Source organism: Choloepus didactylus, chromosome 3, assembly GCF_015220235.1.
Source record: "Choloepus didactylus isolate mChoDid1 chromosome 3, mChoDid1.pri, whole genome shotgun sequence".
Lineage (NCBI taxonomy): Eukaryota > Metazoa > Chordata > Mammalia > Pilosa > Megalonychidae > Choloepus > Choloepus didactylus.
Window position 1 is genome coordinate 141,201,673 of NC_051309.1, and position 25,017 is coordinate 141,226,689.

General features: G+C 41.7%; 1 protein-coding gene across 7 annotated transcripts in view; it reads left to right on the plus strand.

Moving 5' to 3' along the window:
* Window positions 1-22,260, plus strand: part of JADE1 (jade family PHD finger 1) — a 57,243-nt gene extending 34,983 nt beyond the window's left edge. For all 7 annotated transcript variants that reach the window (XM_037830646.1, XM_037830651.1, XM_037830648.1 and 4 more), the window contains exons 6-11: window positions 1,443-1,654; window positions 4,174-4,341; window positions 5,627-5,743; window positions 8,921-9,442; window positions 14,751-14,868; window positions 18,403-22,260. In XM_037830646.1, the coding sequence (XP_037686574.1) occupies window positions 1,443-1,654; window positions 4,174-4,341; window positions 5,627-5,743; window positions 8,921-9,442; window positions 14,751-14,868; window positions 18,403-19,313 (2,048 nt within the window). In that variant the 3' untranslated portion in view covers window positions 19,314-22,260. The remainder of the gene's footprint in view (window positions 1-1,442; window positions 1,655-4,173; window positions 4,342-5,626; window positions 5,744-8,920; window positions 9,443-14,750; window positions 14,869-18,402) is intronic.
* Window positions 22,261-25,017: the final 2,757 nt, after the last annotated feature.

Sequence of the window (25,017 nt, forward strand, 5' to 3'; positions counted from 1 at the left end):
CTCCTGGTCCTTGCTTTTATGTATCAGTGGCCAGAAAGTTAGCAGGCCAGGAGGCTGTTTTATAGAATCTGTTCAGAACTAACTTTTCAGAGCTGTTTTGGAACTCAATAGTGTATTTTAACTTCTTTGGTTATAAAGCTCTGCTTTGTAAAGACCAGTTTAATGCACTTGACTGACCCTAGGTGTCCTATGCTAAGTTGCAGGATAGAGCCACAGACACTTGGGGCTTTTGTGAATGGTTTAAAAAATAAGTACTGGGCTAACTCATCTGATTTAAAGGTATTGCTGATTATTTTGGCAGAATAAATTGTGCAGTTGTATAACTAATAAGTTAAACATATGCTTAAAGACACCTATCTTAGCTGTTATTGGTCTTGTTTTCAGTAAAAAATTAATTAAAGGGCATAGTATTATATTTCCAAAGCCTTTTTTCAAAACAGATTAAAGGAATTGGAATAGAAAGTGCCTAGCTGTGCGGACACCATCTCCTAATTATTTAGGGTTTGAGATGGTAGGAGGCTTCTTGGAATGTGTGTTGAGGGCCTATCATGGTGTTAGCCCTAAGGTATTCTGTTTTTAAAAACTTGAGCTAATGTGATGGTTTCAAAATTCATGATAATGCACTAAACTCATTATTGGCTCTAATCACATTTCCATTATTAGTTGTCAATTAAATGTTTTGTTTTAGTATATTTCTGGTAACCTGTTTTTCTCTCTGCACAAGTATTTTCATACTGGAAATTTGGAAAATATTCACAAATAGATGAAAATAAAAGTCTTGTAATACCCCCCACTAACTATAACCCGGATAACCACTTGAAGTTTATTTTTGATCATTCTTGCATAAGAATGTGTTTTATTTGATTCACAATGATCTGTCTCCTTTGCTTCAGACATTTCCTTGTGTTTCTGTCTGTCATGTATCTGAATAACTATGCATTCAGTAACCCAGTTAACAACATTTGAGTGCTCAGAGTGAATTCTGGTTTGAGAGCACGTATTAAGCACCATCAAAGGAATGTTTTAAAAAAACAAATACCCAACCCATAGTATGTGGTCCTGGTTTTGAAATCACTTATATGTTAGTTATTATGTATAATAGTTACAGTAGTGACTTATTTTACAGTAAATGAATTTAATATCCTTGAACTGCTTTGAGATTTATCTTTTGCATTTCTGTTTACTCTGCTACATTTTCAGAGTCCAACCATAAGGAACGAACTGTTGGATAGAAGACTGTTTCTGCCTTTTAATGTAAAGATCTTTCCTTGGATGGGTCTCTGTTGGTATTCAGTAGAAAATATTTGGGACACTCAAGGATGCATTTAATTACAATATTATTTAATTGTAAAATTATTTATAAATACAAACAAATCAATATTATTTATAGTAGTTATTAACATGGATAAATAGGAATGGGTTGTGTGGTATTTTTCCTTCAGGAATGCCAGAACTCGATGAATATACCATGGAAAGGGTCCTAGAGGAGTTTGAACAGCGATGCTATGACAATATGAATCATGCTATAGAGACCGAAGAGGGACTGGGGATTGAATATGACGAAGATGTGGTCTGTGACGTGTGCCAGTCGCCGGACGGTGAGGACGGCAATGAGATGGTGTTTTGTGACAAATGCAACATCTGCGTGCACCAGGTGTGTGGACAGTGTGGCACAGAAGCGCTCTGTGGCCTGCACCCACCTGCCGACAGAGACCCAGCGATTGTCCTCCTAACTGGGCCCATTTTCCCTCTGGCCTCAGTGAATTAAAGAAATGTGCCCCATAGACAACATTATGTCCCCCACCCCACTCCCCGTAATGGTTTCTTACAGTGTTTGAAGTATTGTTGCTTTTAGAACCTGAAGATTAGGATCCTCTGTGGAAGTCTTCATCCTTCACTTTGTGTTTTCCTTTCCACAGAAGTCAGGCTTACTTAAAAAGAATATATGAACCCCTTCTGTTCTGCTATAACACCTGAATTTAGGTATCAAAAACACTGGGGAAAAAAATCCCTTGGAAGGATGGTTAGTTTGCTAAGATGTGTTAATATATAAACAGAGCTGGTAAAGGATAGGAAAGGGACCATTTTTCTTGAAGGTCATTGCCTGGCATCCTTGATGCCAAGTACGATTTGGTGGTTGCTTTCTCCCATCCATAGAGAGGTAAATCCTTTGACTTCAGCAAGGCTGGGCACTGGGCACTTTAAAAAGCTTTTGACAGCCTCATTTGCTCTTACCTCTTTTGTTGTTAATGCACTAAAGAAGGAATTCAGATTTGTGTGGGGACATGGGCCTACATATGCTCCTATGGTTTAAAAAGCTATTCTGAGGTACTTCCTTTGACTTACCTGCTGATGCTGAGATTAAAAAAAAAAAAAGACGGAGAGATTAGTTGCTTGAGTAACCTAACCAGAAGAATCAAGTTTGTTCTGCGAAGCTCCTGACTATCATTTTCTTTATGATTTGTCTACCTCTTGGACTTGACCTCGGTTTGAAGACTTCTCTACCGTGGCCTGTCCCTGCTCATTGGAGAAGACTCGAGGACATACTCTCTTGTGTTAGTCCTTTTGTTGCCCATCTTGTAGCTCTGAATTTTCAAATTGTCTAGGGAGTTTTCTTATGATAACGGAGGATTCTTTTAGTGGGTTTGTTGCATCTTGATCATGTGTAATGTGGCTGCTATTTGTTGCTTTTTTGTTGCTGGTGCTTCTCCTATTTAGGTGGATGACTTTTCAGTCTTTTTCCTGCCACTTTAGTTTTTTGTTTTTTTTTTCCCCTGTGAAGAGATTGGGAACATAGAAGCATTCTAGCAAAAAAGGCTTGAAAACCACCAGCCAAACCCTCTATTTTATAAAACCCTCTCTTTTATAAAAGAGCCAGTGTCAGGGTCTGGCTCTTCAGAGTTGGGATTGGAATTCGGGGCTCCTGACCCTATATTCTTTCTGCCCCACCATGTTGTCTCTTTTCATTTTCCTTAACATTTACTTCATTTTCCTTTTTAGAAGTCCTTCATGGCTTGTCTTTAAGCATATTTTAATTAGCTTAGACGTTTTAAAAAAATTCTCTCTTCAAATGTGACTTCCTCTAAGAATGCCTGTTAGAGACAATGTATAGCCACCTATGGTATTTGAAACCTTACGAAAAAATTAAAATTTTCTTTTCCAGGACATTTGTGTTGACAGTGGCTCATTCATAGTACCCTCCTGAGCGCCAGTCGTAGTGCCATTTTACTTCACTCGATGCTTTTCCTTGTGGCTTCCTTTCTGTGCCCTGGATAGTCAGGTTGCATAGTGGCTGTGTTTTTTCTGTCTGGAGAATTGGGCTATGTTACTGTAACTCTCGACTTCCTGACTTCCAGTTCATTTAAGGATAAAATTCTGAACAGTTTGGTTTTAAAAGGCTCTGAGTGTGTCTGTGGTACCATCCTGGCTTTGTTTCTTCACTTAATTATCATTTGCCTCTTCTCTCTTCAAGCCACCTTAATTACTTAAGTTGTGAAAGCCTTGATTTCTGCAGTTTCTCCCGTCTTGTGTAATTTTACCATCTTGTGCAAAATTGGCTTTGTTTCAAATATCACCAAAAGAGACTAAATTCTCTTTTTGTCTAGAATGTCTCATTTTTCTGTGCCTGTTATGTTCACTGGAGAGAATACTGTGACGTAGTTAGTAGCGTTTGTGTAGCCTGGGGAATGGAGACACTCCTGTTTGTTTAATAGCTTTGGGAGAGTTTCTCAACTGCTTTGTGTTTTTTTCCCTCCCTTTGTGTCCTCCAACCCCCTCCCCATCAGTAAAGCGGAGGGGAGCGGATTCCTCCCACTTAACCCTGTACCCTGTTTTGACGATTTACTGCTTAATATTTGTAAATTTGGTAGAGTTAGGTTTCTGCAGCAGCACATCAAGAGCAGGTGTTCTGTAAATCTTTCTGTCCTCAGGTAGTTTTCAGGAGCAAGCCCTTCCTGCCAGATGAGCATGAACTGTGTCTCAGGTACCTCCTGTCGCCACCGTCAGGCTGCTGTCATTTTTCCTGACCTCTGTAGTGGACAGGGCAGTGCCTCTATTTTGGTGGTGGTTCTGTTAAAATCCTTCTAGGTGTTTTAAAATTCAGAGTTATATATAATGGGAAAAATGATCTTTTCTCTTTCTCTCTTTTCCTGGTGATGTGCTGTGGTGCCTCAGGCCTGTTACGGAATCCTCAAGGTTCCCGAGGGCAGTTGGCTGTGCCGGACTTGCGCCCTGGGGGTTCAGCCAAAGTGTCTACTGTGTCCCAAGAAAGGTGGAGCCATGAAGCCCACCCGCAGTGGGACCAAGTGGGTCCATGTCAGCTGCGCTCTGTGGATCCCCGAGGTAGGTGTGGTTCTTACCAAGGAGAACTTGATCTCAGGAGGTTGTGGGACTGGGTGCGGTGGGGGGCAGCATTCATAAATAGGCAGCTGATGGGTAACAAGACATATTATAGTTGCTACCTATTTTTTTTTTTTAAAACTGAATCTCATGTTTTGTAAATTTGTGGAAGTATTAACTGGAAGCAGCAGTGAGTTGGACTGTAGGTTGGTGGTGTGCAAACTTGGCTTCAGATATCCATCACTGCTGACTGCCCCTTCCTGACGTGCACTCCCGGAACCGACCCGGCTTGCTTACCAGCAGTGGCCTGGATGTGGCTGTGCCCTAGCTCTGCCCTCCTTAAGGATCTGCCCTCCGTAAGGATTGGCTGGAAATCCTTGCTCTTGCTGAGCCACACTCCCGGCTCCTGGTTAGGAACCACTGCTCTGGGTCACGTGTTTGTGATTTTTATTTAAATTCTTACTTAGCCTCAACCTTTTAAATTTCACGTCTGTTAAATTTCACGTCTGGTGTAATTTACTGAAAATCCCAGACCTCGATTAACGTAATTTGCATGGCTCCCCATGAGAATATCATTTGTGATTCAAATTTCAGCATTTTTTTGGTGTGTGATTTTGGTGCATATTTCCTCCTGAGTAAAATTACATGGGGATGATTTGGATTGAGGCTGAGAAGAGGCGGTTGTGATTTGAATCTTGGTGGCACCAATCTCATGGTTACAGTTTGGCATTCCAGGCCAAATAAAGAGATGATACCTTATTTATCTTGGTAGTTTTCCACTTTGAATGTAGTAATGCTTTCTGACTGAAGAGAATGGTTTTCTTTAGTGAGAGAGATAGAAACATAGCCTATATTTACTCACTCCGTTGTTGACAACCTATTTAAATATATTTAAGATGCTATATAGTCTTGATGACTTCCTGGTGAGCCAGAACGTATAGTAGATTGCATTGCCCTGATACATAAGCACATCTCACTTCTCATGCCTAACGCAGTGAGACGTGAGCATTCAGTTACCTGACTATTTCTATAAATGTGGATTTCCGTGGACATATGTAGGGCCCGGAGTTGCAGGGTGGGGCTCTGGGCCGTCCACTGCTGTTGACCTTGGATCTGTCCTGATGGTTTTGAAGTAGGGATATGCTTGTTCCAAGAGGGTGAGCATCCCTTGCCACTTGTGTGGTGGGAGGAAGGATACAGGGGAATAACGGATTTTTAAATCTCTACTTTCCATTTCAGCCTCTGTCTGACGGCCTCTGCCACCCTGTCCTATTTCTTGGTCCTCTAGGTGAGCATTGGCAGCCCAGAGAAGATGGAGCCCATCACAAAGGTGTCTCACATCCCCAGCAGTCGGTGGGCTTTAGTGTGCAGCCTCTGCAATGAGAAGTTTGGGGCCTCCATACAGGTAATTAGCTGAGTGAGAATGGCTTCATTTTCCTTTTCTATGCTGTGGGGAGTGGGATGAGGGGCCCTGAATTATCAGAGGGGCTGGAGATGGGACTGGAATCCAGAGTGCAGGGCAAGATTTGGACAGCCCTTCTGAGGTTCCTTCAGGGTGACTCCGTGGGTATGAACAGTTTACTGGGCTGATTGCATCCCATGTAACCAGAAACCCAGCGTTAACAGTCACAAAGGTAGTTCAGAAATCTGCCTAAACTGTGAGGCAGTTCTTGTTGTCTCAGACAGAGAGAGAGAGAGAGAGAGAGAAATGGCTTACATGTAAAAATTTTGCCTGCATTTTCTATGTCCAGACACAGAAAACTGTAGAAAGTTATGAGGTAGAAAGAATTAAGAAGTGATTGTAGATGGCTTTTGCTGTCTTTTTTCTCTACCTGAAAAGTTAATTTGTGGGCCTCACATTATTGGCATCTAGACAACTGTGATTTGAGAGGCTGCAGTGTTGTTCTACCACGGGTTCTCTGTGTTGCATTATTGGCATTGACACTGAAGGTTGAGTCGGGCCCTTTTTTGGGTATGTACCAGTGCAGGGACATAGGCTCTTCCTAGTTTCCTCATTGCACTCTGAGAGCAGAGGCACTGTTGTGGGCCGCTTCTCTTTTGATGCATAAAACACACAGCTAAGCACAAGCTCCATGAACATGGTCAAACTGCCAGTTGGGGTTTTTAAAAAACATAACCTCATTTGGCGAACTCAGTTTGTGCTCTGGCTGATAAATACTTCTTTTGGTAAGGTACTCATTGGCTCATGGTTTTTAGATTTTGATTTCTTGACAAGCCAAGTGGCTCAACTTTCTTTATCAGTTACACTGGTGTTCAAGAATCTAAAATGTAACAGAAATACTCTGGAGGGTGGGGCGTGAGGGCAGCTGGTGGGATTTGGTTGGGGAGTACTCGAAAACACTGAGGGTTTTTTTGGATGTGAACAAAATCTGTTTAAAACTAAAGCATGACAAAAACCTCTGGCCTGAGCTTTGAGAAATTGGATTGAGGAAGAATGGAGGAGATCCTCAGGTACAGTTTCAAAAAAGGTGTTAGTGGTGTGCATGTACACTAGCCGGAGGCAAGCTCCTGCAAACCAAGAAAAGCAGAAATAATCTTTCTTCCAAGTTACCTGATGTTCTTCTGAGGGATAGAATTCATGTCTTTTCCTCAGCAAGCCAATCCTGGTCCTTAAATGATGTTTAAAAGAGGCGGGCAAATGAGATCTTTGTTTTCTCTTCTGAAGAGATATGATCTAATGACTCTTTTTTGTTGTTGTTGCCATTGACCTCTTTTTCCCAGAGCATTAAATTGAAGGAAAAGAGGCCAAGGAAGGAAGGAAGGTTGATGATTTTTCATATCTTCACAGAATGGATTGATTTTATTAAAGAATTCCTCTCTGAAATGTGTGCAGCTGTGAAGGCTCTGGTTTACGTTTCTGTAACATCTGTTTGCTGAGTCAACCTGAATAGGAAAACCCAGAGGAAGGCCATTTGGCATCTTTACAAAGTCCTGTATAAATATTCTGCTGCAGCTCATTTCTCTTTAAGGTTAGAGCACTTGGGTTAAGTGTAGTTTAAGCCGTACACAGATAGCGTCTCAGTCATTTGTTTCCACTTTTGCTTCCCACTTGGCTGTGTGTTAAAAGGGAGGAGCACGTTGCTTTTTAATGATAGTGGCCAGGTGTGTATGTATGTGTTCTGCCACCAAAGCTTATTTCACACATTTTTTTGGGCTTGAGGTTATTCAGATAAAATTACCAGTTTATGTTAGTACATGTGCTTTAGCAGTTTGTAATGGGGGAAATGGTGAAGGGAGCTGGGTTTTCTGTCCTCTGAGTGTAAGAGAGAGACTTTATAGTAACGGAAGAAATCGTGGCTGGCAGTGGAGTCATCTCTTTAAATACTAAAATGACGGGGAGAAAGCCCCAACTCTAGCCTCTGCCGTTTGTAATGTGACTCAGGGTCTGTTGAATGAGTTTAATTAAGCTTTTCCGTTGGCCTGGAGCAACTGGGTTTTGCTCCTCTCTGCAGCCCTGGTGTGCCCAGGGGATCACTTGGCTTTACACAATAGTGTTGCTTTTAAGGGACTGGCCTTAGTTGCCACAGGAACCTCTTTCCAGGGATTGGCTCAGCAACATCAGACAGGGAGACCTGAATCATTTTTCTCCTGTTAGGCCTCTGGCTTGCTTTCTGGATCAAAGGCACTAAATTGTAGCTGCGATTAAGCAGTGAGAGGGGAGGTGTTTAGCAAGGAGGGAAAGCGCACCTTGATCATGCCTGGCTTCCAGGTTGACCTTCCGATTGCCCACAGGAAGTGGGGCCCTCATGATTCTGCAGCTGCTCTTCAGTCAGTCCAGCAGGATGCCGGGAGTGGCCAGCACTGCCAGGATTGTGGAGCTGGGAGCCCTCCCCTGGGTCCCGGGAGCAGTCTGTGTCCAGGGAAGCTTGCTCACTGGTGCCGAGGCCCTCCCTGCCTTCCTGTGCTTGGTTCATCCCTTCTCCTGTTTTCCACGCTTCTGCCCGCAGTCTCACAGTCCTGGGGTGTTTTTATTGACCGTCCCCAGCTCTTTGCCCTGGATGCTGCTTCGAGGAAGCAAGCCATCCATTTTTGCACTGTGTGGGGGACTCTTCCTGGCCAGGGGTTTGAAAACGAGGGCTCATGTTCCTTTTGAAACTCTTGACTAGTAGTCATTCTAGCTGAGAAGATTCTTACCATTCAAACTTTTAATATAAACACTAGAAGAGCTCAAATCTATAAGAAAAGCTAAATTAATGCCTGAAAGTAATGCACTGCGTATTTTGTGTATAAGCCGAGTGTCACTGCCTTCATCTACATGTGCCATTGGTGTAATTCCATCTGCTTTGAGAGGGGATTTGAATGAGGTTACTTTTCTAACCAAGCTATGGTTTGGTTTACAAAACCTTTTAGCTGAGGTGTTCCCTTAAATCCCAAGCCTTGATTTATTAACAACATGGTTCGATCTGCTAGGGTTAACCCATGTAAAACTTTTCTGTCATAGCAAACGCTTGAAGCACAGTTCTTCTTTGTGCATATATGTATGGGGACACCTAACGCTGAGGGGCTTCAGTTGTTGCTGCTCCATAATGGTCTTGTTTTTTGTTCTCTGTGTTCTTCCTAGTGCTCTGTGAAGAACTGCCGCACTGCCTTCCATGTGACCTGTGCTTTTGATCGGGGCCTGGAGATGAAGACCATCTTGGCGGAGAACGATGAAGTCAAGTTCAAGTCCTACTGCCCGAAGCACAGCTCACATAGGAAACCCGAGGAGAGCCTCAGTGAGGGGGCTACTCAGGAGAATGGGGCTCCTGAGTGCTCCCCCCGGAATCCGCTGGAGCCCTTTGCTAGCCTGGAGCAGAATCGGGAGGAGGCCCACCGGGTGAGTGTCCGGAAGCAGAAGCTGCAACAGCTGGAGGACGAGTTTTACACGTTCGTCAACCTGCTGGATGTGGCCAGGGCCCTGCGGCTGCCCGAGGAAGTGGTGGACTTCCTGTACCAGTACTGGAAGTTGAAGAGGAAGGTCAACTTCAACAAGCCCCTGATCACTCCAAAGAAAGACGAAGAGGACAATCTAGCGAAGCGGGAGCAGGATGTCTTGTTTAGGAGGCTGCAGCTGTTCACTCACCTGCGGCAGGACCTGGAGAGGGTAATGATTGACACTGACACCTTATAGTGACTTAGAGAAGAAGATTGCAAAGAGGCGAACACTTGCCCCGAGCAAGAAATGATAGCCAGTTGCGTTTACTCCCAGACCCTTGTACATACTGCAGCATGAGGTTGTGTTGGTTAAATATAATTGTGGGCTGGTAAACTCATTGTACCTATGTGCAACACTGCCACAGAGTGGGGAGTTTTTCTCTGTGATGTTTTCTTTTCTTTCCTTTTTTTTTTTTTTAACACTTTCCCATTAATCCTTACTGTTCTTCTGTAAGATCAAATGGGGCATGTCTTTTTTTTCTTTTTCTTTTTTTTTTTTTTTTCATTCAGTTAGAGGGACCTGAGCCCGAGGAAAATGGCCAGGGGATTGGCTGGCTCAACATTGTTTACAAGATGGATTTAATTTATGGGGGCAAAAGTAGGGGAATCTGTTGTTCAGCCTGGGGAAATACTTACTAGGTGCTGGTGATGGGCACATGAGGGAGTGCTAAGTACTGCCTCTCACTGGCTCATTCCCGGAGGCATTCCTGGTGCTGTCACGGAGCAGAGCACGTATGGGTGCTGATACGTGTGCGTGAACTTACAGACACGAGCATATCTGTTACAGAAGATACTCCTGGCAGCGAGGTGCTAAGTCATCACTGAGGCTATGTATATACTGTATGTGTGTGTAGAGTGTGTGTGTGTGTGTAGTGTCTGTGTGGGTGTGGGGTGAGATTCCCGGGGCACAGGGGCATCAGCTCTGCCCAAGGAGCCCCTATGACGCTCAGCACACCACAGATAGGTTGTTTTGTCACACTACTGGATCGCTGAATTCAGTGCCTGGAGCCTCAGCTGATGGCACTTCCTTCAGCTCTTTGCTTCTCTCCCCCAGTCTCTATCACCTTCAGAGTCCCGATAGGCTGGATCACCCTCCTTGCTACCGGAGTAATTAGGAGTGCACTGCCTTATCCGCCAGGGCCTTGCGCTCCCTGTAGGTAGTTTCTGACTGAGGCTTGCTAATTGGGGGTGCCTACCTTCTGCGTTAACTCCCCTGACTGTGGACTGTGATTAAATTCATTAGTGCAAGGGAGATGGGACTGATGCGTTCTGGCCTGAAACAGCCTGCACCGAAAGGTACCCAAGTGGCCGCAGCAGTCAACGCACTCCCCTCAAGCACCCGACTTATTAGTGGGGAGTGATTCATCTGCCTGGGAGAGGATCTGACTCACGGATGATCTGGAATGAGAAAGTGGGCAAAGAATAGGGATAAACTGGAGAAGTAGTGAACCGAAAGGTCCAGATCTCATAAAGAGACCTGTATGGCCCTGTTAGAGAAGGCACAGAATTGAAAGAATTTATGTGTCCATTAGAGACCCTTTCAGGCTATGACCTGACGGCTGGCTTGAGGTGGTGTCCCCGCCGGGCCCAGGTTCATTCAAGGAAGGCTGTGGCCTCAGGGAGAGGCCAGAGGCAGGAGCGGGAGATGGGTTTGTGAGGCTTTTTTGCTTCCATACACCCCCTGGTGGTGAGTGTAAAGAAGACTTGCCTCTCAACCACAAGTATGTGTGGCATTTCTGCTAAGAGATGAGAAAGGGATTCGGAAGGATAAATTGGAATCCTGGTGAGAAGCCATTATCCCAAACCGACAACGGCTGTAACTGGGGTGCATCAGCTATGGAGGCAGATAGTCCTCCGGAGGGGAGGACGAGAAGTCTAATGTTTGGACTGTTTGTCTCAAAATCACCACAAAATAAAAGTGTAGAAAATGCTTGTGGTGTACTAACTCTTTTCTGTACTTAAGTCATCAGATTAACACGCACTAATGATTAAATTCTAAACATTTTTTGGAGTCATCACTGTTGCTTTTTAAGTAGAATGATGCCAACGATGTATGAGAAACAGGGAATAAATCAGGATTTGTGTGTGTGTGTGTGGCATTACTTACATTTACTTTATTAAAGAGATTTTAGGGAATTTAGTGGTAGTTTAAAATGTGATGGCGGAGGCTTAAAAACAACTGAAATCTCTGCCATACTCCTGAGTTGCACTGTTCTTTGTCATAATAAATAATAAGCATTTTAGGCTCATCAGGGCAGGGGCAATAATAATAACAAATCATAAATTACTTCTTACTTGCTTTCTCAAGTTCTGCCTCATTCTCACAATAGTGTCAACATAAGCAGATAGGCAGAATCAGTTAACACATGTGACTGGGCCTCTGGCCATTCCTGAACCAACAAGGCCAGTAGCTTTTACTGGAAATGTCAACAACCCTGAATGATTATGATAATTGCTCTTCCCTGCAAATTCACACCTGGGGGTATTGTACACCTGGGGTACCAGTTCCGGATGAAAAAGTTAGATGACAGGAATGGTTAGCAGGAGAGTTTGGGAACCCCAGATTTTACAGACATGATGGCAAACTTGGTGGGTGGCCACGCCAAGTCCTCAAGGCTACCAGTTCACTCTGGTGGGATTCTCTTTCCTTGACCATGGGCTTCTGAAAGAAGCAGTTAACGTGAGGCCAGCAAGTGAGTTGATAAAGACCTGCTACCTCTTCAGCTTCTGGCTAGTGATAACGGAAAGAGAGGGGCCGAGTCCCCAGGGACTGCCATACTCGACACTGTGAGAGTCTTTAAAAATCTCATAGAGGCTACAGTTCTCCCCTGTAAAAATGCTTCATTGTTGAAGCAGTCTTGGGGATTCAAGAAAACCCCTTGGAACCATTCTTGGGTTCCTTAGGGCAGTGGTTCTCAAAGGGTAAGCTTTGCCTGGAAACTTACTGGAAATGCAGATTCTTGGACACCACCTCTTAACTCCAGAATCTGCAGGTGGAGGCCAGTGTTGTGTTTTAAATTCCCGCCCCCAGGTGTTTTGATACATGCTCCATTTTGACAACCACTGTTTTAGGGGAAAGTGTGATTCCCAGGAATAACATGGCAGGAGAGCGCATCCATGAGGTGGCTTTTTTGGGTACTCCTTGCTGGCAACGGGGAGATGAAGAAGTGGGGGAGTTTGGTCAAGCAGTATTCAGGAAGTGGATATGTTTTGAGGATAATAGAACCTCAGTTCATGTCCTTTAAGGGGAGTTTTTTGGTGCACAAGGGAGGTAAGGTTTAGCTTGCTATTAAGTATGGTCAGCAAGTCCTGAATTATTTAGGACCTGATTTGTTCCAAGTGAAAATTCACCAAGACCTTTGCTTTCTGGTTTATATAGAGGTTTCTCATCAGAGGTCATGGGGAACAGAAATGGGATTTTCCCACTTAGCAGCACTGGGGAAGTCACTCCTGGGGAAAGTGGTTGAAGCTACCAAAACTCAGTTTGAATAATCCACGAATTTCAGGTCCCCTGATTTCCTTTTTTTCAATTTTCGTGGGTAATTTCAAGTAAGAGATAAGTCTCTATATTTGACTTGAACATGAGGATAACCTTGTATACTCCTAGGATGTTAGAGACTTTGTCTCTATTTCCTATTTACAGATGTCTGATTCTCTGTTTTAATGTAGAAACTGTTAGGGGTTGAGGTCCTGCCTCTTTCTCTTTGACCTTCAACTCTATCTCATCTGACTTGGACGACATTTATCCAAAAGAACAGTCTGTTAACCACCTCCATCCCCAAATCAGTTAAGGTTTATTTTTATAAAGGACATCTACTTCCTGGCCTGGGGGTATGAAGTTTTCAAGGGACTTGCCTTAACCAGGATGAATGGCACTAAAATAATAATCTGTGATGGGGAGAGTGACTTAATCTTAAGTCTTTAATTTTAATACCATTTTCTTATTAAGAAAAGTGATAGTAAGATAAAGAATCTATGTGGAAAAAAATGACAGTCAGTGAATGAATTGGTTAGGGTCAGAAGTCTAACTTGGTGTTCCAGATCTAAGCTGGAAAATTACACCATGATGCCAATGTGAAAGCCAGCCAACCCATTTTGTTTCTCTCGTGCCTCCTGCAGTTTGGAACACAAGTCAGGGAAGAACAACTGCCAATTGTTAGGGTTCAGAAAGAACTGAAGACCTTAGGGGAGGTGTCTGTACTTAAGCCAAAGTGCAGAATCCTGTATGCATGGATTGGTGCCATTCTCACTGCCAAAGAAGTCTGGTGACCTTTGAACGTCTGCCATTTTAAAGTAAGGAAGGGATTGCCCAAGCATAGGCAGATGAGATTTTTAGCAGTGTTGTCATGCCGTTAATAGTAGGAGCTGGATGGGTCCTTTTCACTCCTGCCACTGAGATAATTTGGTATGTCTTGTCCATATCTTGCCGAGGAAAGGCTTAATTGCAAATCCGTATGTTGGGCATTTGACACTGTTTTCAGGCCCATGTAATCTAGTCAAATTTACCAATAGAAGATTTTGGGACTGAAGGATTAAGGGGTTTTACTGACTAAAGTTTGTTTCTGTATTGACTGATCACAGATGGCTTTAAAAATGGGGAATGACTAAGTATTGATGTGGTTAGTGAGCATTCTCACGTGGACCCCGGTGGTGGGGCCGCAGATAGATCAAAGTGGAGCTCTTAGCACTTTGGGGCTTTTCCGCAGTTACTTATACATGGGCCAGGAAGAGGGCACTACCACTTCCTCCGTTTTAAAAAGTGGTGATACAGAGATCTGGATTTGAGATGTTGATACAGCACATCATTGACAAAGCCAGAAGAAGTTCCTTAGGCATTTCACCTCCCTATGGAACATGTTAGCGTCCTGCTAGCTCCAGGCATTTGTGACCAGTTGGCAAAGAAATTTTCTTGGATTCTCGGCTGTTTGGTCTGCTAGTAGGCCCTGTGTGAGGACATTTCTTGGGGCTGGACTGGGCAGGGGCTTCTCCTCTAATGGCCTTTGACCCTGAGTTTACCTGATTCCACCTTCAGAAGATGCTTGAGAAAAGTGCAGCAGAGGTGGCTTCTGAACTGCTCTAAAACCTCTAGAAGATAAAACGAGGGGTGGTGAGTGAAGTCTTTTGGCGAGAGGTAGCAAGTCCTGACTTGGACAACAATGACCTTCTGTTTGTTGGGATGGGCCACAGGTTGGGTGTGTTGGAGGAGGCAGGGTTTTTGTATGAGTTCTGTGGGCATCCCTCCCAAAATCTAACCTCCTCCTGTGTTGTTGCTTTCTAAATTGAAGGGTATACTTTGAATCCTGTTAGCCACCCAAAAGGAAATTAGAGATTGGATAAAATGTTTAAAGTACATTTTGATTTTAAATGTCTGTAAGGCCCAAGTAGGAACAGATTCTCTCAGGTAAAGGAAAAAAAAAAGCACCAAAGAACTCTTACGATGTAATGCTTACTTAGAATCTTTATTCTCTATATTCTAGGTTCGGAACCTCACTTACATGGTGACCCGCAGGGAAAAGATTAAACGATCTGTGTGCAAAGTCCAGGAACAGATATTCAATCTTTACACTAAGCTCTTGGAGCAAGAAAGAGTTTCAGGTATGCCTTAAGCCATTGTAGATTAAAAAAAAAAAATAGGGCAGGGGTTTGTAAGCCTTAGAATACATAACTCTGTTAGGGCAAAATCATTTCTCTAATTTTAGAATTTCTCTAATTTCTCTAATTTTTCTGTTCTACAGAGAAATCTGAGAAACACAGGCTTTCATATTTAAAGAAAATCACAGGCATTTGTGACATCATGGTATAGGGGAAAGTGTTATGAATTTGGCCCCAAATATGGGTTGAATCCTGTATCCTCTACTTAACAGGCCACACGCAAACAAGACTCAACTTTTCTGAGTCTCAATTTTCCTCAGATGCAAAGTGGAGATATCTCAGGCCATCTCCTAGGAGTGCTGTGAGGCTGAAATGAAACAGTGGCTTTTATATTGCAAAGCACTTGATAAATGTGAAGATTCATTATCAGGGTACCTAAAAAGATTTATAACTTAACTAGCATTTGGATTTATCTGTAACATATGATAAATATATCTTAAGAGTATGTACTTAAGTACACATGCCCAAGTACATTTAGATAACATTCACAGTGGACTTTGTTGGTGCAGATGGAATTTTGAGTATCTCTAAGATTGACGCTTAGCATTTATTCAATGCCTTCTATTGTACAATGCTAGGCAAAGAGAAGAAGAAAAGCAAAGATACATACTTTCCGGTGCTCTGGGGAATGCATCATGATATGAAATAGTTAAATAAAAATGCAAAGCTGGCCAAGTTGTTTAACCTCTCTGGGACTCAGTGTATCTGCAAAAGAGGTTTGGTCCAGAATCCTGACCTCCCAAGTGCCTGTCAGCACTGACATTCTGTGACCGTAAGCACCAGAAAGTAGGTTATAAACAGGATTTCAGAGGAGGAGATGTTTTGTGTGTGCATCTGTCAGAATGATGGACTCATGGCGCAGGTTGGTCCATCGCTGGATGTAAGTGGGCTTCTCTCTTCTGCCTTGGTCTGCCCTGTAAAGTTAAACTAGCAGCAATATTCTCAGTCTTTGCCTTGTACAGAGATTCCCAGTTGGTTTATTCTGTTATTTTTCTGTTTTTGTGCCTTTTATTCTCTGTAATAGATTATTATGACACATAGAAATAACAATGATGGTGTTATAACCTGTTATGTTGAAATCCAAATTCTGGCTTATCTGTGATTAATCAGTTATGTGTGACTCGAGGTAAACTGGCCAGCTGAACAAAGAGCAAAAGCACTTAGGGAGTTTTAAATGATAGTCAAGTGTTGCATAATTTTAATTGCATTAACTTATTAATAATATCATCTTAGATATTTTCTCCCCAGGATGAAATATTTTCCAGATGTTTCAAGCATATATCATTAGCTAGAGTTTGGAGTTTACCTGTAAACCTCTTCTCTTAAATTAAATTCTTATAAGGAGATATCATATGTAAAAGCACTTTTATTCAGATTCTTTACTGAAGTGAACTTCCTTCTCTTAATTATACCTAGTTGGATACGAATCTGTTGGATCTTATTTTATCCCATGCCTTTGTGTCCTTATGTCAGTCGCTCACATGGAAGGCCTCTGGTGCAGTTCACCCAGCCTCTGGCCAGCAGAAACTGAGCTGCTGTCATCTGGTATCATTAATGCAAGTTGTGCCTGTGGAACTGCCACTGGAGGGCTTTCTGGGACTCTTGTTAAGTTGTTATGTAATGAGTGATTACCTATAAAAATAAGCTATAAAGACCATTCTCATCTGATTTCACTTAAGGGTCATTTTTCATGGATGTTACAGGCAGCTTTTTGTATTTCATGGCAGAGGTTTTTATTTGGGTGAGTGAATGAGATTCATAACCAGGTCAGGAAGTGTTTTGTGTAACAGAACTGTAATATAGATCTGCATTGGGAGTCCTATGCAATTCCAGAAAAGGAAAACAAATCCTCCCTTCACTCTGTGGTAGGATTGGTTGAAAGCTACATTAATCTGCCTATGAGTTGCCACAGGGAATGAAGTCAACCCTTTAGGATGCCCTTTTTTTTTCTTTTTCTTTTCCCAGGTTTAGACTTTCATTTGCATTCTTATTCACGCCCAAATTTAGTCTCTGACTTGTACGATAGATGATTCCAAGTGAAGCAGAGCACATGCCATGACTTCTATGTGTCATTCAGGGTCCACGATTTAAACCCTGTTAAGCGATTCTGGGCAGGGTCATTCAGCTGCATGAGAGTGAGTCCTCAGTGGAGACAGTGTTTAAGGGAGGTCACGAATTGGGGAGGCTCCTCAGAGATATGAATCCCAAGTCGAATAGAAATCACACTTCAGAAGCTGTTAGCCCCTCTTTCTTACCTTTCTGTTTTCCCATGATAGGTCATTAAGAGAAATAAATATTTCTCTTGTTTTAGTATTAAGATTTACCCTAATGTTTGATCATTGAGAAAATGGGCATTTCCAAACCAGCAGACTGTAAAATAGATGCTGTCACCTGTTGTCATGACACTTGTAAGTTCAGAGGTGCTAGTTAGGTTTCATTTGATTTCAGTGTCCATGCCTGCTCAGCCGTAAATTCTCCTATGGTGGGCTCCTGTCTCCTACTTGGGGGGCTGCACCTTATTTTGCTGGTGGTTCATACTGTATAGAAGACAGAAAACATATAAACTGCTTTTTGTAGATGCTCTTGAGGCTTTTGTACAAACACAGTCATCCTGGTAAACTCCGGTGTGTTATGAATTCATCCAGTGTTTTTCAAACTATGGGTTATGACTCATTAGATTGTGAGATGAATTCAGTGGGTCATGACCAGCATTAAAAACAAGTGGAATAGAATAGAGAATATCAGAGTGCATATCAGGTGATGAGGGTTAATACTATTTCATGAAGCGTGAGCTTTCATACTGTTATATTGCGAAATTTCTTACTGATTTGCATCAAAAGAATTTGAAAAACACTAACTTACCCCTCAAGCTGGGTGACCATTCAGTTGAATCGCACAAATGGGTTATTGTATTTAATGGTAAACATCTTTTTTAAAAAATGTTCTGTGTGTCAAGAACTATCTTAAACACTTGTACTTAATCCTCACAATAACCTTGCGAAGGTATGGACACTTTGGAGAAAGAAACTTAAAAGCCCTGGTTCCTGCCCTTCTGGTGCTCCCAGTGTGGGAGGGGAGGCAGATGAGTGGTTCCCTGTAACCAGGTGGAGTGGTCAAGGAGGGAGTGAGTGACGCTAGACTGGTTCTGCATGAGTTACCCTTTGAAAACCAGATGTGTTATTTTGTTTGAAGGAAAATGGATTCCTTGAAAAGATGTTTCATCAAAAAATTATGTGAACTTTAGCTGTTTTAAAAACTGTAGCATATTAAATTGAGTATGCAGAGAACATGCAGATACTCAAGGCGGGTCATATTTTTACTATAAAAACTGAAGTTTTATGAACTGAGTGGTATAGGTTATATATGCTCTTGGGTGGGAAATTTGCATAAATAAGGCCATGGTATGGGTCTAGAATTTTATTCTTTTGGATTTGCTTCTGCTTTAACTTTTCTTTACTTGTGATTTTATATTCATAGGTGTGCCTTCTTCCTCCTGCTCCTCTTCCTCACTGGAAAACATACTTTTGTTTAACAGTCCTTCTGTGGGCCCTGATGCTCCCAAGATCGAGGACTTGAAGTGGCATTCCGCGTTCTTCAGGAAACAAATGGGAACTTCCTTGGTTCATTCACTGAAGAAGTCCCATAAGCGAGATCCATTGCAGAATAGCTCTGGGAGTGAAGGCAAAACTCTGCTAAAGCAGCCAGACCTGTGCGGTAGAAGGGAGGGGATGGTGGTCCCGGAGAGCTTCTTGAGTTTTGAGAAGACCTTTGCAGAAGCACGTATCATATCAGCACAACAGAAAAATGGTGTGGTGATGTCAGACCATGGGAAAAGAAGAGACAATCGTTTTCATTGTGATCTCATTAAGGGAGACTTAAAGGACAAACCTTTTAAACAGAGTCACAAGCCTCTTAGGTCCACAGACGTGTCCCAGAGGCATCTGGACAACTCAAGAGCTGCCACCTCCCCTGGAGTGGGGCTGTCAGCACCTGGCACAAGGAAGGAGATAGTGCCCAAGTGCAACGGCTCCCTAATCAAAGTAAACTATAATCAGACTGCAGTCAAAGTGCCTACAACACCTGCCAGCCCAGTGAAGAACTGGGGAGGATTCCGGATTCCAAAGAAGGGGGAGCGGCAGCAGCAGGGAGAGGCCCATGAGGGGGCCTGCCACCAGCACTCAGACTACCCATATTTGGGCTTAGGCCGGGTTCCAGCCAAGGAAAGGGCAAAAAGCAAATTAAAATCCGACAATGAGAATGATGGGTATGCCCCTGATGTAGAAATGAGTGACTCAGAGAGTGAGGCATCAGAAAAAAAATGTATACATGCCAGCAGCACTATCAGCAGGAGGACAGACATTATCAGGAGAAGCATCTTGGCCTCTTGATGGAACAGAGATGGCAGAGGAAGCGCTGCCAGCTTGTGATGGGGTGTGCTGGAGGAAAGCTCTGCCATGGTGGATAAGCGGAGACCCATCGTTACACCGGAGCTACACAAACACATTTTCTCGCAGTTCAGACCTATTTTTTTTATTCAGAGTCATTTCTAAACCGTTGTGAGAATTCTATGTTATTTGCAACTTGTTAAGGAAACACGAGTAGATTGTAACCATAAGACACTGCTAAGACTAGAACCTGAATTCAACACTAAAACAGGAATGAACGAGATGAGTTTTAAAGAGGGCAAGGCTTAAATAAGCCTCGTGAGTTCTTATTGCCCCTTGCATTTATTCCAAAGCACAAACTTGGTTACCTGAATACATATGGAATCAGACATGGTTCCTAAGAAACCCTAATCTACCATTTAATAGCCCATAAAACTTATTTCTAGGACTGTGGTAGATCTTGAAATCATTTATATTCGGCTTACAAGGCTGTTTTGTTGCAGTATAGTATATAGGTAGCAGCTCTGAAGCTTCAGTAACTAGGGAGTTCATGTGTAAATTTAGCAGATGGGGAAGAGAGAATTTTTTAGAGAAAGGTCATTGCTGGAAGAGCTGAAGGGGCAGGGTAGAGCTGCTGCAGCTGGAGATTTAGGGTAAATGTAGCACAAGGTCCTGCTGCCTGAAGCCCTTGAGTGGGTTGTGGATATAGACTGGTGGAGAGTGAAGCCATTTAGGAGAGCTCTATCTAAAAAGTCCAGTTTTACCAGTCCTCTTGACCTTTCTCTTCCCTGACCAAGGCCCTTAGGCCAGCTGGGGATTTCCCTCACCATTGGCAATACCTGGCCATCTGGCTTCCAACAATAAAATCGCTATTCAAGTTCAAGCGATGAACTTCTAGACTCTGGTGACTTGTATTTTCCAGAGCCAACCACTAGTGCATATGTTGGGGAATCTGAGTTCTCAACATAAACAGATTCCTTAAAAAAAGAAAAAAAAAAAGAAAAGAAAAGGAAAAAAAAAAAGGGAAAAAAGAAAATTTTAAAAAAGTGAAATAGGTTATATTTTAAAAACAATAGAAAGGCAATAAGTTGCGATAAGATCTTACCATTGGTCAAGGTTACACAGGAAAGAGATTGAAGTGTCTCCTTGAACAGGTTTTCTGGAGTCAAGAGTTCTAAGCTCTTAATTCGCAACTTGTACTTTCTAATTGCAAATGGCAATAATTAGTAAGTTATCAGCAATAATAAATTTAGCATTAAATTTGAGTACAATGTTTTGTTTTTGCACTCAGTGTAGTGCGTATGTATTGATAGTGGATAGAGTTAAGGTCATGTTAATTTTTGTTTGGAATTCAATGTAGTTGTGAATCAAACTTAAGAGAAGGAGAGTTTAAATAGCAATGAAATTTAAATGGGCACTTGGAACACGCCCAGCTTCCCCTAAACTGCCCCTTAGTTTGTTAATATCAGTATTCAGATTCCTGATTCATTTATACATCTGTTTCCATGTGGCAGGGACATTCTGATACTTAATGAAAAACACTTTGCAGTTCTGTAGTTAACTTTCAAGTCTTCCAGATGCTTGTCAACAACAAAAAGGCTTATTGAATTCCATCTTGCTATGCAAGTTTTATCAGATGATCAAATAGTAGATCTGATGCATCCCCATTGTATGTATGACATTTTCAAAACCAAGTCTTAACTTTTCAAGTACAGTTTAGTAGCTAATTCAGGGGAGGGGAAAGAATGACCCAGGTTTTTAAAAAGATTGACTATTTTTAAGCTATAGGGCTCATTTTCAAAGACTGCTGTCCTGATAAGCTTGTTGCTACAGATATTAGAAGGTTCTTATGAATCCAAATTGTATATTCACTCGTAGAATAATTTAAAAATCAGATTTTTTGCATATGAGCCAAAACCTTTTTCTGGATACAGGAGAAGGTGGACTCTATGTACAGTTATCCTTTAACTATAGCAACAGCTCTGGGTGAGAATAGAATTTATAGAGGGATGATCTGTCAAGCCATAGAAAGAAAAACAAAATTAATTCTAGCGAACGTATGACCTCTCACCATTTTAAGAGGTACCAGATTTATTTGCACTATTAGGAATGCTAGTTTTGTGCAAAAATAATGCCTTACCTGTTTTTCCCCACATTTAGGTTGAAAAGCTTTCAAATGTTCCAAGTTATGCTGAACCAAAAAAACAAAACAAAAGAAAAGCAAAACAAAAACCCACATGCAAAACACACACAAAATAAAAAGCCCCACAGTTTTTATTCCTGTTTCAAAATGCAATTGGTATAGAGCATGGTTTCTCTGACAGTAAAATGATAGCTTTGTAAGTTAATTTTATGTCATGCTGGGAACTCTGTATGAGGTGGCCACAAGCAGCAACCAATCCTACCTACCCACTTGCATTCTATTAGTATGGAACCATTTACTTTTTTTTTTTTTTTAAAGCTTTATCTTTCCTTGTGCATCCTGACCAAGAAATATCTTTGATTATGATCAATGTATTATGTCAAAGTGTAGACTAGTTAAACTTTTGTAAAGTTGCCTGGAATGTCATTTGTTAGGTTATAAACACAAAATCTAAATGAAGGGTTATATGTGTTGTGTACAAATCTTAATTATTTTGAAATGGACAAACTTGTCATTACATTTGTAACCTTGTACAGAGAATTTTTCACTATGTGCCTAGCTTGGTGTCCATTCAGCTAAAATTGAAAAAAAAAGGTGCATGAAGAGTTAAAAATCAGAAATTAAACAAAGTATATGTAGAGATGACTATTTTATATTACATGGCCCAATCCTGTATTTATTTCTATCCCCTTTTTGAAAGTATTTATAAAACTAGTTGAGGACAGCTGTATTTTTTTGTTCAACTATTTAGTAGAATTTGTGCCTTTTTGTCTGTATGTGAATAAATGCTGTACATTTTGCAATACATTTTTAAGTGTCTTTTGAAATTTGCTTTTGCTAAATATTTAAATATATGACGTAGCAGTCCTGAATTGGTATGTTTACTGTCTCAATTTAGATCAGGAATAAGAACTGTAGGGAACTATATAAAGATTGTGGAAGAGCACAGATTCACTGGGTTGCTTTCTGGCTCCAGTCTCATGGTGAGACTGTGAAAAGTGATATACTTTGGTTTAATCTTTCCCACCTAGAGTTCTTTCCAGAATACAATTTTGGATCTGAAAACTAGTTTTTGAAGCAATACATAGACTTGAGGGTTAGACAGACCTGGGTTTAAATGCTGAACTACAATATACCAGTCAGGTGACCTTGGTCAACTCACTTAACCTTTCTGAGCTTGTTTTCCCATCTCGAAAAAGAGGGGAACATCTTACTGGGATTCTTGTGGTATTTAAAGAAAGTTCATAGAACAAATCATACACGGAATTCAGGGAATGGTAGCCTATTATTACTGTTATTATTAGGAAGAAGGCTGATTTTTACAACATAATTTTAAATGTTGAGGATTCTGAGGTAAAAATGTTCCTGAATGATGGGAAGGTTTCCTTCATAAGGTACTTAAAAACATTTTTTTTGAGAGAGAAGTTTCATTAAATGCTTTCATTTGACCCCAGAACTTGAATACTAGACAAAGCACAGGTATTCCCTGCATTTAACAGACTTGTCCAAAGATCACAGCACATTAGGCATTGGCAGAACTGGGCCTGAGGCCTAGTTAGGATTTCTGGTGTTCTCCCTGCCTGAAACTTACACAACCGCTCCTTGCGGAATTTAACATAAAATGAAATGCATTTTTCTTTGTATTGGGAATAGCAGAGCTGGTGTGGATTTCCCATCCTCATGTAGATTATGATGAACATCATAAGTAGTGATGTTTTCCTGGTCTAATTTATAAGTTTTGTAAAAATTGGGCCTTTTTTTTCCAATTTAATATGAATTGTTCATTCATTTGGCTAAAAGCTTGTTTATTTCTTCTTGTTCCTCCTTAGTGACTATTTACTCCCTTGTTTCTTACTCTCAGTAACACACCAGAGAGAAATAACTGATTCTTCCTACAAGGTCTTAAATTTGAATAACCACAATTGTTCTCTAGGGAAATTAAGTCCCAGAAGCCAAAGGAAGGGCCCATCATTGGCAATTCTGCTATCTATGATGGGAAATGCGGCATCAGGGACTCATGGTCCAGGTTTTCACCCAAGTCACTTAGAAAACTGGGTCGACTTTGAAACATCCATCTGCAACAAACTTTGCAACTAACTTCGAAGTTGAAATCTTCAATATGATTTCCCTTTAATAATCAGAACTGCATTAGATGATGTGTTCCAGTCTAGGGAAGAGTAGAAGAGCTTCGATTGTCTGGTCATTGAAAAAGAGGATAAAAGCATATCCAATTTTATCTCATCTACTTCCTTGACTTCAATGATTCTCTATGCTGCTGAGTTTGATATCTTCTCTGCAATCCAGCTTCTCCTGAACTCGAACAGACTGCTTTTTGGGCATTTCCTCTTTGATGTATACCAGTACTTGGGATTTGTGAACTCAGCCTTTTATTATATCCTGTCTTAGAGAATGTCATCCAAGCTTGAAACCCGAGTGTCCTTTGTGAGTCTTTTCTTCTTGAATCCCCACAGCCAAATGGTGGTCATGGTCTTTGTATTATACTTAATTAACATGTCCCCCACATTTTTCGCTCCTCTAATCCGACTGCCACTTGTCTTGCCATATAGCTCAGCCCTCGTCATTTCCTGCCTGTACTACTGCAGCAATCTGGTTTCCCTGACTCAAATCAGGGATTAGCTGCAACCTTGTCAATGCTATCTCCACAGTGATAACTTCTGAAATAAAAACTGACTTTGTCATTCTACATAGCCTTCAGGGTAAACTCCAGACTTCTTAGAATGGGGCTCAAGGCCTCCCAGCCCTCAACTCCAAAACTACAGACTGAATTACACAGTTTCCTCAGTGTGCTATGCTCTCCTCTCTATGACTTTCTACCTTGCTCCCTTTATCTAGAATACCCTCCTTTTCTTTGTGTAGAGAACACCTTTTGCCTTTCAAGCACAGCTCAACTGTCATCACCTCTGGGAACTTTCATCACTCCTGGGTAGGCACCTCTCCCCTCTGTGCTCCATTGTGCCCAGATAACTAGTGTCACAGCATTCTTCGCAGCATACTGCTGCATTTTTATTTTCCCTGAGAGCAAGGACCATGTCTCACTTGTCTTCATCCCCTCTGCCTGTAACAATGCCTGGAATGGTGAGAATCACAGGAAGCTGACACTGTAAGAACAGTGAGGTGGCTTGATGCTAAGGTTCCATTTTCCAAGAGTAAAGCAAGAATTAACCATCTGTTGAGACTTCTGTTGATATAATTGAATCCAAAATATATTTGCAAACTCAGTGAACATTGGGTGCCAATAAAAGAATGAATAGGCCAATGGTTTTGTTTGGCAGAACAACAGCTAACAATTACAAGGGGCTTATCAATTGGCAGGCACTGATCTTTGTTAATTTGTCTACTCATCACAACATGTGAGGTAGGTACTATTATTACTCCCAATTTGCAGATGAGGAAACTAAGGCACAGAGAAATTAAGTAATTTGCTCAAGGTCAGTGGGTGGCAGAGCTGGGAGTCAATCAGCCAGTCTGGGCACCCTTGTCTCTACTGCCTTTTGTAATACAGAAATAGTTGACATAAAGCAACTCATCTGTTTTTGAGTATCT